At 33.9% G+C, this 12,625-nt stretch overlaps 1 protein-coding gene across 1 annotated transcript in view; it reads left to right on the top strand.

Annotated features, from left to right (window-relative positions):
• Positions 1 to 12,625, top strand: part of LOC126815231 (ATP-dependent RNA helicase DDX1) — a 65,352-nt gene that overhangs the window by 10,359 nt on the left and 42,368 nt on the right. Inside the window, exons 2-7 of the mRNA XM_050540789.1 lie at positions 2,824 to 2,875; positions 3,091 to 3,154; positions 6,879 to 6,908; positions 7,915 to 8,023; positions 9,410 to 9,460; positions 10,778 to 10,864. Of these exons, the coding sequence (XP_050396746.1) occupies positions 2,824 to 2,875; positions 3,091 to 3,154; positions 6,879 to 6,908; positions 7,915 to 8,023; positions 9,410 to 9,460; positions 10,778 to 10,864 (393 nt within the window). The remainder of the gene's footprint in view (positions 1 to 2,823; positions 2,876 to 3,090; positions 3,155 to 6,878; positions 6,909 to 7,914; positions 8,024 to 9,409; positions 9,461 to 10,777; positions 10,865 to 12,625) is intronic.

Below are 12,625 nucleotides of genomic sequence, written 5' to 3'. Positions count from 1 at the left end.
TATCCGATTTAAAAAAAAAAAGTTTGAATTTCGTGAAAATCGAACAAAAACTGACGGACATAATGGCCGCCCCTTGTATACAAATAGTGTAAAAATACAGTTTTTAACCGATTTGGATGAAACTTTAAATATATGTTTTATCATAAAGATCTTGGTTCCTTTTGATAATCACACTTATTATGGATTATGGCTCCTGATTGGTCAAAAAATCACATTTTTAGCTTGTGGATTCTCTAGAGGTCTCAATTTTTTTTTTCCGATTTTAAAAAACGTTTAAATATTTCACCATTCCACCATAATGAAGGCTGAATTTGAATTTTGGGAAAATCGAAATGAAACTACCCGACAATATGGGCGCTCTTTGTACACAAATTGTGTAAAAGTATGCAATACGAAGGTTGTGGACCCTCTAGAGGTCACAATTTTTTCCCGATTCTGATGAAACTTAAAACATATCTCTGTATCATAAAGATCTCAGTCCCTTTTGATATTTGCGCATTTCAGACCATAACTTTCTGGATTCTTGCCCCTGATTGTACAAAAAATCATTTTTATACGCCCACATTTTCATGTGGATGTATTATGCCGTCGCCCCTGTCCGTCTGGACGTCCGTCCATCCGTCCGTCCACAATTGTTTGTGGACTCTCTACAGGTCACAATTCTTATCCGATTTTGACGAAACTTGAAATATAGGTTTATCCCCAAAAGATCTCGGCTGCTTTTGATATTGGCATGTATCGGATCGAAACATCATGGATTATGACCCCTGATTGTACGAAAAATCACGTTTTTAGCTTGTGGACCCTATAGAGGTCACAATTTTTATCCGATTTTGTTGAAAATTGAAATGTAAGTTTATAACCCAAAGATCTCGGTTCTTTTCGATATTCGCGCATATCGGACCGTAACTTCCTGAATTATGGCCCCTGATTGTACGAAAAATCACGTTTTTATCCGATTTAAAAAACCGTATTATTATATCACCGTTACACCCTAAGGAAGGTTGAGTTCAAATTTCGAGAAAATCGGCCCAAAATTGACAGACAAAATGGCCGCCGTTCGTTCAAAAAGCGTAAAAATATGGTGTATCAAGGTTGTGAAATGTAAGTTTATAACCCAAAGATCTCGGTTCCTTTCGATATTTGCGCATATCAGACCGTAACTTCCTGAATTATGGCCCCTGATTGTACGAAAAATCGCGTTTTTAGCTTGTGGACCCATAGAGCTCATAATTTATTATCCGATTTAAAAAACTGTATTATTATATCACCATTACACCCTAAGGACGGCTGGGTTCGAATTTCTCAAATAGCGTAAAAATATGGTATATCAAAGTTGTGGACCCTATAGAGGTCACAATTTTTATCCGATTTTGTTGAACCTTGAAATATAAGTTTATAAGCCAAAGATCTCGGTTCCTTTTGATATCTGCGCATATCGGACCGTAACTTCCTGAATTATGGCCCCTGATTGTACGAAAATACACGTTTTTAGCTTGTGGACCCTATAGAGGTCATAATTTTTATCCGATTTAAAAAACCGTATTATTATATCACCGTTACACCCTAAGGATGGCTGAGTTCGAATTTCGTGAAAATCGGCCCAAAACTGACAGACAAAATGGTCGCCCTTCGTTCTCAAATAGCGTAAAAATATGGTATATCAAGGTTGTGGACCCTATAGAGGTCACAATTTTATCCGATTTTGTTGAAACTTGAAATGTAAGTTTATAACCCAAAGATCTTGGTTCCTTTCGATATTCGCGCATATCGGACCGTAACTTCCTGAATTATGGCCCCTGATTGTATGAAAAATCACGTTTTTAGATTGTGGACCCTATAGAGGTCATAATTTTTATCCGATTTAAAAAGACGTATTATTATATCACCGTTACACCCTAAGCACGACTGAGTTTGAATTTCATGAAAATCGGCCCAAAACTGACAGATAAAATGGCCGTCCTTCGTTCTCAAATAGCGTAAAAATAGGGTATATCAAAGTTGTGGACCCTATAGAAGTCACAATTTTTATCCGATTTTGTTGAAACTTGAAATGTAAGTTTATAACACAAAGATCTTGGTTCCTTTCGATATTTGCGCATATCGAATTGTAATTTCCTGAATTATGGCCCTTGATTGTTGGAAAAATCACTTTCTTCTTAGCTTGTTCTATCCATCTCTCGAAAATGTGGGCGTATCCTGCCTGGCAGCCGCTGGTTTGTTTTTAGCTTGTTCTCTGTCCATCTCTTGCAAAATGTGGACGTATCCTGCCTGGCAGCCGCTGGTTTAACTATTATAGCAGAACAGTCAGCTCTTTATCTAAATCTTACATAATACATCTTTAATTTAAGGAATGAGGTTACTAAGTATTTTGTACATTCTGTAAATTTAGGTACTATTATTGTCCCCAGAATCAATTTGTCGTATTGTGTATAGTTTCATTGTAGATCAATACCATGATTAAATTTGATAATGAACCCCACTTTGCTGATAACCTTGTTAACTCAATAGCGGCTACAGTTTTAGTCAGATTGTTTTAAGCTTGTGCACACATGTACACTAGGGATCATATTTTTGAAGGCAAATTCAGTGACAAATTTTCCAAAATTTAGATAAGATGTGCAAGAAATAAAGAAGAATTAGTAAAATTCATAAATGTCAGTAATTTAAGGTTCGAAATAGCTGTATTTCAAGGCCAACACCCATTCTTTGTGGAGGGTGGAGGGTAGGCCTAAGGTTTAGAGAGATTGTGTGATTAGATGCTGAGATATAAGGACATAGTAAAGTATATATAATTAAAATATTTTTGTATGTAATTTCCAGAGATGGGTGTCATGCCAGAAATTGGCAAGGCTGTTGAAGAGATGGATTGGAGGTAAGTGCATTGTGTTCAATTTCAGTATGAACATCATGTAATTTGATACAGAAAAATTTCTGAAAATGCAACTGTATTATGTTATTGTTTGGGCCATTATGCATGCTAGTCATGCATTAAGCAAATTGATATACTTTGAAAGTATTTCTTTGTCAAGAGAGCTTCCCACTGCAATGAGATGTAATAATTGGTAAAATAATCAATGTATTATTTAGCTTGCCTACAGATGTACAGAATGAAGCAATACCAATGATATTAGGAGGAGGAGATGTTTTGATGGTATGTTCATTAATTTATTAATAATCGGGTTATACAAAAAATTAGTCTGGTTCTCAGATACTGCCACATCTCTTGAAAAGGGCTGCATGAATTGTTTACATTTTGTAAAATAAAAACATCCTCAGTGACTACTGCTCATTCATATTTCCTGTGTCAAAGGGAATTAGTAATTCCATTAAACAGTCAAGTCAAAATTGTCCGTACAGAGTTGTTATTTGGGGAAAATTAAAGAGAAAGGGACAGGTTATTTTGCCCCTAAAATTGATTATCTTGCTAATGTGAATATGTCAGTAATAGACTTTAGGCATAATACTTGTCCTACCCCTGTGAAAATACACACTGAAATATCAGTGAAATTTCACTGAAATTTCAATAATATTTTGACCAAATCTGTTACTGAAATTTCATTGAAATCTCACTGAAATTTCAATAATATTTTGACTAAATCTCTCACTGAAATTTCATTGAGATTTTACTGAAATCTTGTTGAAATTTTACTGAAATCTCATTACTATTTAAAAGTCTTTATTAACATTTTCAAAGTCTTTATTAACATGCATTCTGAAAAAAAACCTCCAAACAATTATAATATAACTATATTATTAATTATCTCTCGAATTTCTGTATTCCGTCTTCTAAATTTTCTTTTTCTTGTAGTGTTGTTCTTTTCTTCTTCCATAATAAAAATATATGGCCTAAAATGACACAATCAAATTAATATTAGATAAAGATAGGCATGTGCCATGCAGTGTACTATTACAGAATTCAGCAGTTTCAAAATTATCCTGTCAAAATCAAAGCATATAATATAAATTTTGGAAACCAGGGATAAATGTGCATCAGCTGTCACTAGTGGCAGGCATTTACTTCTAAACACACAAGATTATAACACTGATAATATACTCTTAAAATATCTTTTGATTTATTTTTAGTGGATCCGTAACCTATATAGACAGAAGGGTTTAACCTTATTTTTTTAAAACTAAACATAGCCAGGTCACACATATAATTTGCATGACGAAAGTTAATACCAATAGCCCGATCTACTAGAATTTAAACAACTACTCACCATGGCTGCTTTTGCAAATACGCCTTATCAGTACATCCATTTTATAATTAACTACTTCGAAATTTATCCAACAAACCATTCTGTGATAGGTGTTTTTGGGTCATATAATCCAGAAAATAAGGTGCACAAACACAACTCTATTATCCCAAATTCGCACCTTTTTCCAGGAATTTCAACATTTGATTAAAAATGCGGAACCCTTACGTGAAACAGTGAAAAGAACGTAGGTTAATTAGCCTGTTAATCTGTATAAAATAGCAGCACCAGTTTATCAATTTAGCAATGAAACAGGCACACAAGGTCCTTTTTTTTTTGCATGAGAGTTTCATATAATTTACAACCATAATAGAATTAAAAAAATTTTCGTTTGTTTTCCATTCTTAAATTTTTGAAAACACTGCCCCTAGTCTGTAACCTGACACTCTTGGAATCTCCTGATCAGTCATTGTTTACGCTAATCGACAATGACTTCAAAAATTGAATTTAGGATGGTTTAGATTTATTCTCTTTTCACAATGAAAGAGGTTGGTTTCAAAACATGATTATATTAATTGATCGTAAAATATTTACTGTCAAATTAAATTTACGGGTGCCCTAATTGATGACCTCGTTTCCAAATATGGCTATTGAAACACGTGTGTTACGTTTTAGAAAATAGCCATTCTATCACAATACATTGATTATCGGAAAAAAAATCTGATGTTGAGTCCTTCATAGAGACATTATTTTAAACATGTAGTTAATATTACTTAGCACGTGTTCGTGGATTACACAGGGTGATGGACGAATAAAATAAACGTCAATAAAATTGTCTACTTTAGGAAATAACGTGATTAATTAATGGAAATTAAAAACACTTTGTCTTCTGACACTATTAGGCCATAACTTCAAAGTGCTCTCTGTCACAAATTACAAATCTTTATATGCAGTTATTAAAATATATGCAATGAAAAAATGACATTTTTATGTTCTGTAATTTCAGTGAAATTTGAATGAAATTTTCAATATAAATATTTCATTGAAATTCCAGTAGACCAAAATATATTTTATTTTCAGTGAAATTTCAGTAATAGACCAAAATATATTTTTATTTCAGTGAAATTTTGGTGAGATTTCAGTGAAATTTTGGTGAGATTTCAGTGAAATTTGGTCATTTCAGTGAGATTGGGCAAAATTTTCAAATTTCACTGAAATCTCACTGAAATTTCAGTATCATTTTCTCTGGGGTATGATAATGGTTTTTATACGTCATATTGTCGTCGTCCCTGTTTGAACGTCTGTCCACAATTTGTTTGTGGACACTGTATAGGTCACAATTCTAATCCGATTTTGATGAAACTTGGAATGGATAGGTTTATCTCCCAAAGATCTTGGTTCCTTTCGATATTGGCATGTATCCGATGGTAACTTCATGGATTATGGCCCCTTATTGTACGAAAAATCACATGGACACTCTATAGAGGTCACAATTTTGATATTGGTCTATATCGAACAGTAACTTCCTGGATTATGGCCCCTAATTTTTATCTGATTTTAAAAACTGTTCAAATATATCCACGTTACCCCCTAATGACGATTAAGTTCGGTTCCTTTCGATATTCGGACCTATTGGACCGTAACTGCATGGATTATGGCCCCTGATTGTACAAAAAATTGCCGTCTTAGCTTAGGAATCCTCCAGAGATAACTATTTTTAGTCGGTTTTAAAAAAATGTTAAAATATATCACCATTATGGTTGAGTTTGAATTTGGTAAATTTTTATCCGATTTTGATGAAACATGAAATGTATGTTTATAACCCAAATATATCCAGTCTTGTTGATTTTCGCGCATATCGCACCGTAACTTCCTGGATTATGGTCCCTGATTTTACAAAAAAATCACTTTTTTTAGCTTGTGGAACTAGAGGTCCCAATTTTTATCCGATTTTAAAAAAACCATTGAAACATATCACTGTACACCCTAATGATGGTTAAGTTAAAATTTTGTGAAAATCAGACCCAAACTGCCCGACAAAATGGCTGCTACTTGTACACAAATAGTGTAAAAATATGTAATACCAAGGTTGTGGAGCCTCTAGAAGTCACAATTTTTATATGATCTTGATGAAACTTAAAATATATATTTATATCCCCAAAATTTTGGTTCTTTTTGATATTCATTATGTCGGACCATAACTTCCTGGATTAGAGCCCCTGATTGTACAAAAAATCACATTTTTTTTAGCTTGTTCTCTATCCATCTCTTGCAAAATGTGGGCGTATCTTGCGTGTCAACCACTTGTTTTAAAGAGATTTTCCATTTTACAAGTGCCTGTGATATAAGAGAGAGATTAGTGGGATTGTTTATTGGAGTACAAGGAAAGAACCCTACCAAACTTCTGAATTTTTGGATGGACAATTTTGAGTACGATCATGTTCTCCTCTTCCCCATATTAACTTCTGAAACTTGTACAGCGCCATCCCTATTTATGTTCCAACTCATGATATATTGTGAATTAGATACAGGATAGAGTTTGGGATGAAACTGCATTAACTTGGATTTAAAAGGGCTACAGACCACTTTTCAGCTTGTGGGTATACTATATCCTGAATATATTCTTTATAGATACATATGTCATACTAAATCGTTTACCAATCTCAATTATATTTTTAGGCAGCTGAAACCGGAAGTGGTAAAACTGGGGTTAGTATACATTCTTCTAACCAATATAGTTGTTATGAATTCTTGTCAACAATTTATAGGATTGCAGGGAACGGAAGGTATCAGAAGGCTGATTAAATTTTAATATGATCTTAAAGATGGCACCTTTAAATCTTTAATGACAAAATTTCTACAAGTGTATTGTCTGAAACCTATGGTATAATATTGTCGTCACCTCCCATCAGTCCATCCAACTTCCCTTATTAATGCTCTACACACTACATTTCTTGTTAGATTTCGAATTTGCATGAATTGTTCATTTGGTCGTAAAAAAAAAGAAACCTATTGAAGTTCAAATTTATAAAACTTGATGGGATTATTCATTAGAGTATAAGAAAGAACCCTATTAAATTTCAAATGTGCTGAACATATTTCATAATGCAAAAGATGTATCGGTAATAAATTTGGCACAAAAACTGCACAATATTTCAATGCAAATGCAACAAGACCCAATAGGTCACTGTGCCTTTACGAGCAATTAAGAATTTTAAACAGCTTTTTTATAATGAAGATAAACGATGCTTAGAAATCGTGAACTATTGTTGTTACAGACTTTTCACTTTCAGTATTTATCTAATAAATGATTCTCAAATATTATTGAATATATCAAGCAGGTACAGGTACATATTTTTGGATATTGTTTTTTTGTTATAATCATAAATATTCGAAATATGATCTTCTACATAAGAGATTATCAAGCTTATTAACCCTTTTTCCTGAAGTTGACAACAACCTTTAGTGACATATTTCTGGTTGGTTCCTTCAAAATGGTTTAAGAACCCTTGGGAGGACCTTATGGAAAATGTTGTGAATTTGCAGGGATTGTGTTGACATTCATTTTAGATTTAGCACAAGCAACATGTCTGCAGGTGGACATATAATAATGGGTGCCTGACAATCACCCATTGTATTTAGATGTGTATGTCACAGTGTATCAAAAACTATAAGTGCAATAGTTGTTTAAATTTTGATTCTTGATTTCTTGTAGGCATTTTGTTTACCAATATTACAAATAGTACATGAAACTATTAGAGATCTACGAGAGGGAAAAGGTCTTCAGAATCAAAGTAGTCGTCTTAAGGGATCTGGCGGCTCAGGTATTTACAATACAAATTTTATACTTTCACTTTGTATTTAATGCTGGTTACGTTACATGTCATTATGAGAGGTATAATTTATTTTTGTCCCACACCTTTTGAAGAAAGCAGGGGACTATTAAAATGGGTTTGTCTGTCAGTCTGTCGGTCCGTCCGTCTATCAGGATGTCTGTCTGTCACATTTTTGGACACAATAACTGTCCTTCTAATTGAGTTAGAATGTTCAAACTTGGTGTAGGTGTTTATTAGGTCAGTCCCTTGATGGAGTTCAAAGATGAGCAAGTTATAATTAAGTGAGAGTGATGAAATTTGGTGTATAGTTTTATTACGTTAATACATTGACTAACTTCAATAATGAGCATTTTCTGCTCAGGTTAAGCAGAGTGATAAGCAATTTGATTGGTCGAGACTTTGGAACACAATAATTCTCATTCTAATTTAGCCAGCATGTTCACCCTTGGCATAGGTGTTTATTTGGTGAATGGCATGACGGAGTTCGAAGATGAGAATTTTCTGCTTATGGTAAGCAGAGATAAGTAATTTGATTGGTTGATGCTTTGGGATACGATAACTTTAGTTCTAATTAAGTGAGAGTGAAGACACATGGTGTATAGTTTTATCACATCAATACCTTGACTAATTCAATAATGAGCATTTTCTGCTCAGGATAAGCAGAGCGATAACCAATTTGATTGGTCGAGACTATGGAACACAATAACTCTCCTTGTAATTGAGGTAAAATGTTCAAACTTGTCGTAGGCGTTCATTAGGTTAATGCTTTGAAGGAGTTCAATGATAAACATTGTCTGCTTATGGTTAGCATTGGTTAGCTTATGGTTAGCTTTGGTTATAATTAAGTGAAAGCTATGAAACTCATTATATTATATTCATTATATCATTACCTTGACTAAGTTTGGTGAGAATTTTCTGCTTAGGCTAAGGGCAATAAGCAATTTGATTGGTAAATACTTTGGCAAATAACAACTCTGCTTTTAATTGAGGTAGAATGTTTAAACTTGATGTTGATGTTCATTAGGTGAATGTCTCGACTGGGTTCAATGATTAACATTTTGAGCTAAAGCTAAGCAGAGGTAAGAATTTCATTGGTCGATGCTCTGGGACAAGTATATCTGTGAATCTATCTGAAAGAGAGTGATGAAACTTAGTGTATAGTTGATAATCAGTTTGATTGCTTGATACTTTTGAAAAAAATTGATGTGCTATTAATTAATATGCGTCATCTATTTATTTTGGGATTTCAGCGGGGGAACATCAGCCTCACTGTTGGCTTGTTATTAATGATATGAAAAATGAAGCAAAACTTGATAGTTGAGATCAAGCAACAACAATGATTTGATGAAATTTTATTTCTTTGATATATTTTAGCAAAGAGCCAAAAATGGAAAATGAATTCATATGACAGAGGAAATGCCATGGGTAGGTCATCAATTTAATATACATACATTGTGCTTATTTAATTTGTTGTTGAATTCTTAAACTTTTACACATTGAAAGCCTTAAATAATATAATGAATTTATAGAGCACCTACACTCCAGTAAGATTACTTCTCCTTGGGGCAGAAGTGATTTAAGGACACAATTAATTCTCACAGGCTTCATTTTGATGACGGAAGGTGGAGAAGTATGTCCATCATATACAACTGGCGGTAGTTTTTTCTTTGATGTCTATAGCAGTTATATCTCATACCAACCTGTCATGATGTCATCATAGGTTGATATATTCGGTTCATATCAACTGCTGATGACGTCATGACAGGTTGATATTTCATATCAACCGCTAATGACGTCATCTCAGGTTGACATATTCGGCTCATATCAACCGGTGATGATGTAGATGATCGAAATAATACAAAGAACACAGAAATAATTTTTTATTCTTTTGACAATTAAAAATTGTTATGGTACAGTTTGTAGCATTCAGGACCGAAATAGATTGTGTACTTATCGGCATATTTAAATCGGTTATCCATACTCCATGTCTAAGATGTCTTTCAGAATTTTCTTTACGTCCACATTTCGATTATTTCTCCACACACTCCAAGACTTGAAAGTATTTATCGCCCAAGAGTTCCTTTGTAAAGTATTTTTGGGTACAGTCCACTTAAAACAGTCAGTCAAATCCTTCTCTGAACATACCGAAAACCTTCAATCATGGTTCACTGTCAGAATTATCGGAAAAGATTGCCTTTTGATCCAAATTTACTTCAGGCTTTGGATAGATCCTCATTGATATTTGCATTCACATCTATTCCATCATCAATATGTTGGCTAAAAAGGATTGATTATTCATCTGACCTTGTATAACTATCCATTATGTTTTTGCTTTCAATTCAATTATTCCAAAATGGCGACGTATAAACAAAAACATGAACGTACATTCGCGTGATAACTTCGGTAATTTTCGCTATTTGGCGGAAATTATTGAGCAATTATCCAATCATTGTTGCCTTTTAATAGAAGAGCCCATTAAATTTAAGGGTGAAATGGCGTTGTATATGTCGGATATAAACCTACTCTCCCTTGGATTGATATGATAGAGAACATGCAGGCTTTGGATAGGTTAATATCCTATACATAAGAATACAGATGCAATATTAATTCATGATATGCACTCACTAATAGTTAACAATCAACCTCCATTTAATTAAAACAAAGTTGACATTTTGGTTGAAAGTTTAATTATAACCCAGCAAATACCATGATAATATGTTACAATCTTATATGTAATTACAGCTATAGATCCAGAGGGTCTATTATGTCAGGCGAGAGATGCAGCAGGTTGGCATGGTACTAGATCTAACAGGGCTGTTGTTGGTGGAGGTAAGTCTTATTATAAGTGATGAAAGTTTTGAGCATTTCTTATCATTTTAGGTTTTTATACGCCCACATTTCATTGGCTTGTATTATGCAATCGCCTTGACTGTCCGGAAGTCTGTTCACATTTGTTTTTGGACACTAAACTTTAGAGTCTAAAGGTCACAATTTTTATCCGATTTTGACGAGACTTAAAATATATGTTTATATCCCTAATATCTCGGTTCCATTCGATATTGGCCCATATTGGACCATAATTTCCTGGATTATGGCGCCTGATTTTGCAAAAATTATTGTCCCTGATTATGTGAAATATCATGTTTATGTTTTTTATCCGTCCACATTTTGATTGTGGACACTGTACAGGTCACAATTTTTATCCGAATTTGACGAAACTTGATATATAGGTCTATCTCCAAAAGATCTCTGTTCCTTTTGACATTGGCAATTGGCATGTATCGGACCATAACTTCATGGATTAAGGTCCAGATTGTATGAAAAATCACGTTTTTAACTTGTGGAAAATCACGTTTTTAACTTGTGGACACTTTCGAGGTCACAATTTTGATCCGATTTGGTTTAAACTTGAAATGTATCACCATTACACCCAAAGGATGGTTGAGTTTGAATTTCGTAAAAATCAGACCGAAAATATGGTATATCAAGTTTGTGGACCCTCTAAAGGTCACAATTTTCATCCAATTTTGATGAAACTTGGAATGCATGTTTATATCCCAAAGATATGAAACTTGAAATATAGGTTTATCACCCAAAGTTATCGGTTTCTTTCGATATTGGCATGTATCGGACTGTAACTTCATGGATTATGGCCCCTGATTGTACAAAAAATCACGTTTTTAGCTTGTTAACACTGTAGAGGTCTCAATTTTTATCCGAATTGGTTTAAATATATCACCATTACACCCTACAACCATTACAACCATTACACGGTTGGACAAAATGACCGCCCCTTGTTCGCAAATAGAGTCAAAATATCGTGTATCAGGGTTGTGGACCCTGTCGAGGTCACAATTTTGATCTGATTTTGATGAGACTTGAAATGCATGTTTATAACCGAAATATCTTGGTTCCTGTCCATTTTCATACATATCGAATCGTAACTTCCTGAATTATGGCCCGCAGATTGTAGGCCTACGCAAAATCACGTTTTTAGCTTGTGGTCCCTCTAGAGGTCACAATTATTATCTCATTTAAAAAACCGTTTGAATATATCACCGTAATTTTGTCTGAGTTTGAATTTCATGAAAATTGGACCAAAACTGTCGGACAAAATGGCTGCCCCTCGTATGCAAATAGTGTAAACATCTGGTATATCAAAGTCGTGGACCCTCTGATCCTTTTTTATGAAACTTGAAATGCAAGTTTATAACCCAAGGATCTCGGTTCCTTTCAATATTTGCGCATATCAGATAGTAACTTCCTGAATTATGGCCTCTGATTGTACGAAAAATCGCATTTTTAGCTTATGGTCCCTATAGAGGGTCACAATTATTATCTGATATAAAAAAAAACGTTCGAATATATCACCGTTACACCGTAATGTTTGTTGAAACTTAAAATACATGTTTATAACCCAAAGATATTGGTTCCTTTCAATATTCGCGCATATCGGATCGTAACTTCCTGAATTATGGCCCTTGATTGGACATAAAGTCACGTTTTTAGCTTGTGGTCCCTGTAGAGGTCACAATTTTTATCTGATTTAAAAAAAACATGTGAATATATCACCAGTACACACTAAGATCT

This window comes from Patella vulgata, chromosome 3 (assembly GCF_932274485.2).
Source record: "Patella vulgata chromosome 3, xgPatVulg1.2, whole genome shotgun sequence".
Taxonomy (NCBI): Eukaryota; Metazoa; Mollusca; class Gastropoda; family Patellidae; genus Patella; species Patella vulgata.
The sequence above is the reverse complement of the archived record's forward strand: the minus strand, read 5'-3'. Positions and strand labels throughout refer to the sequence as shown.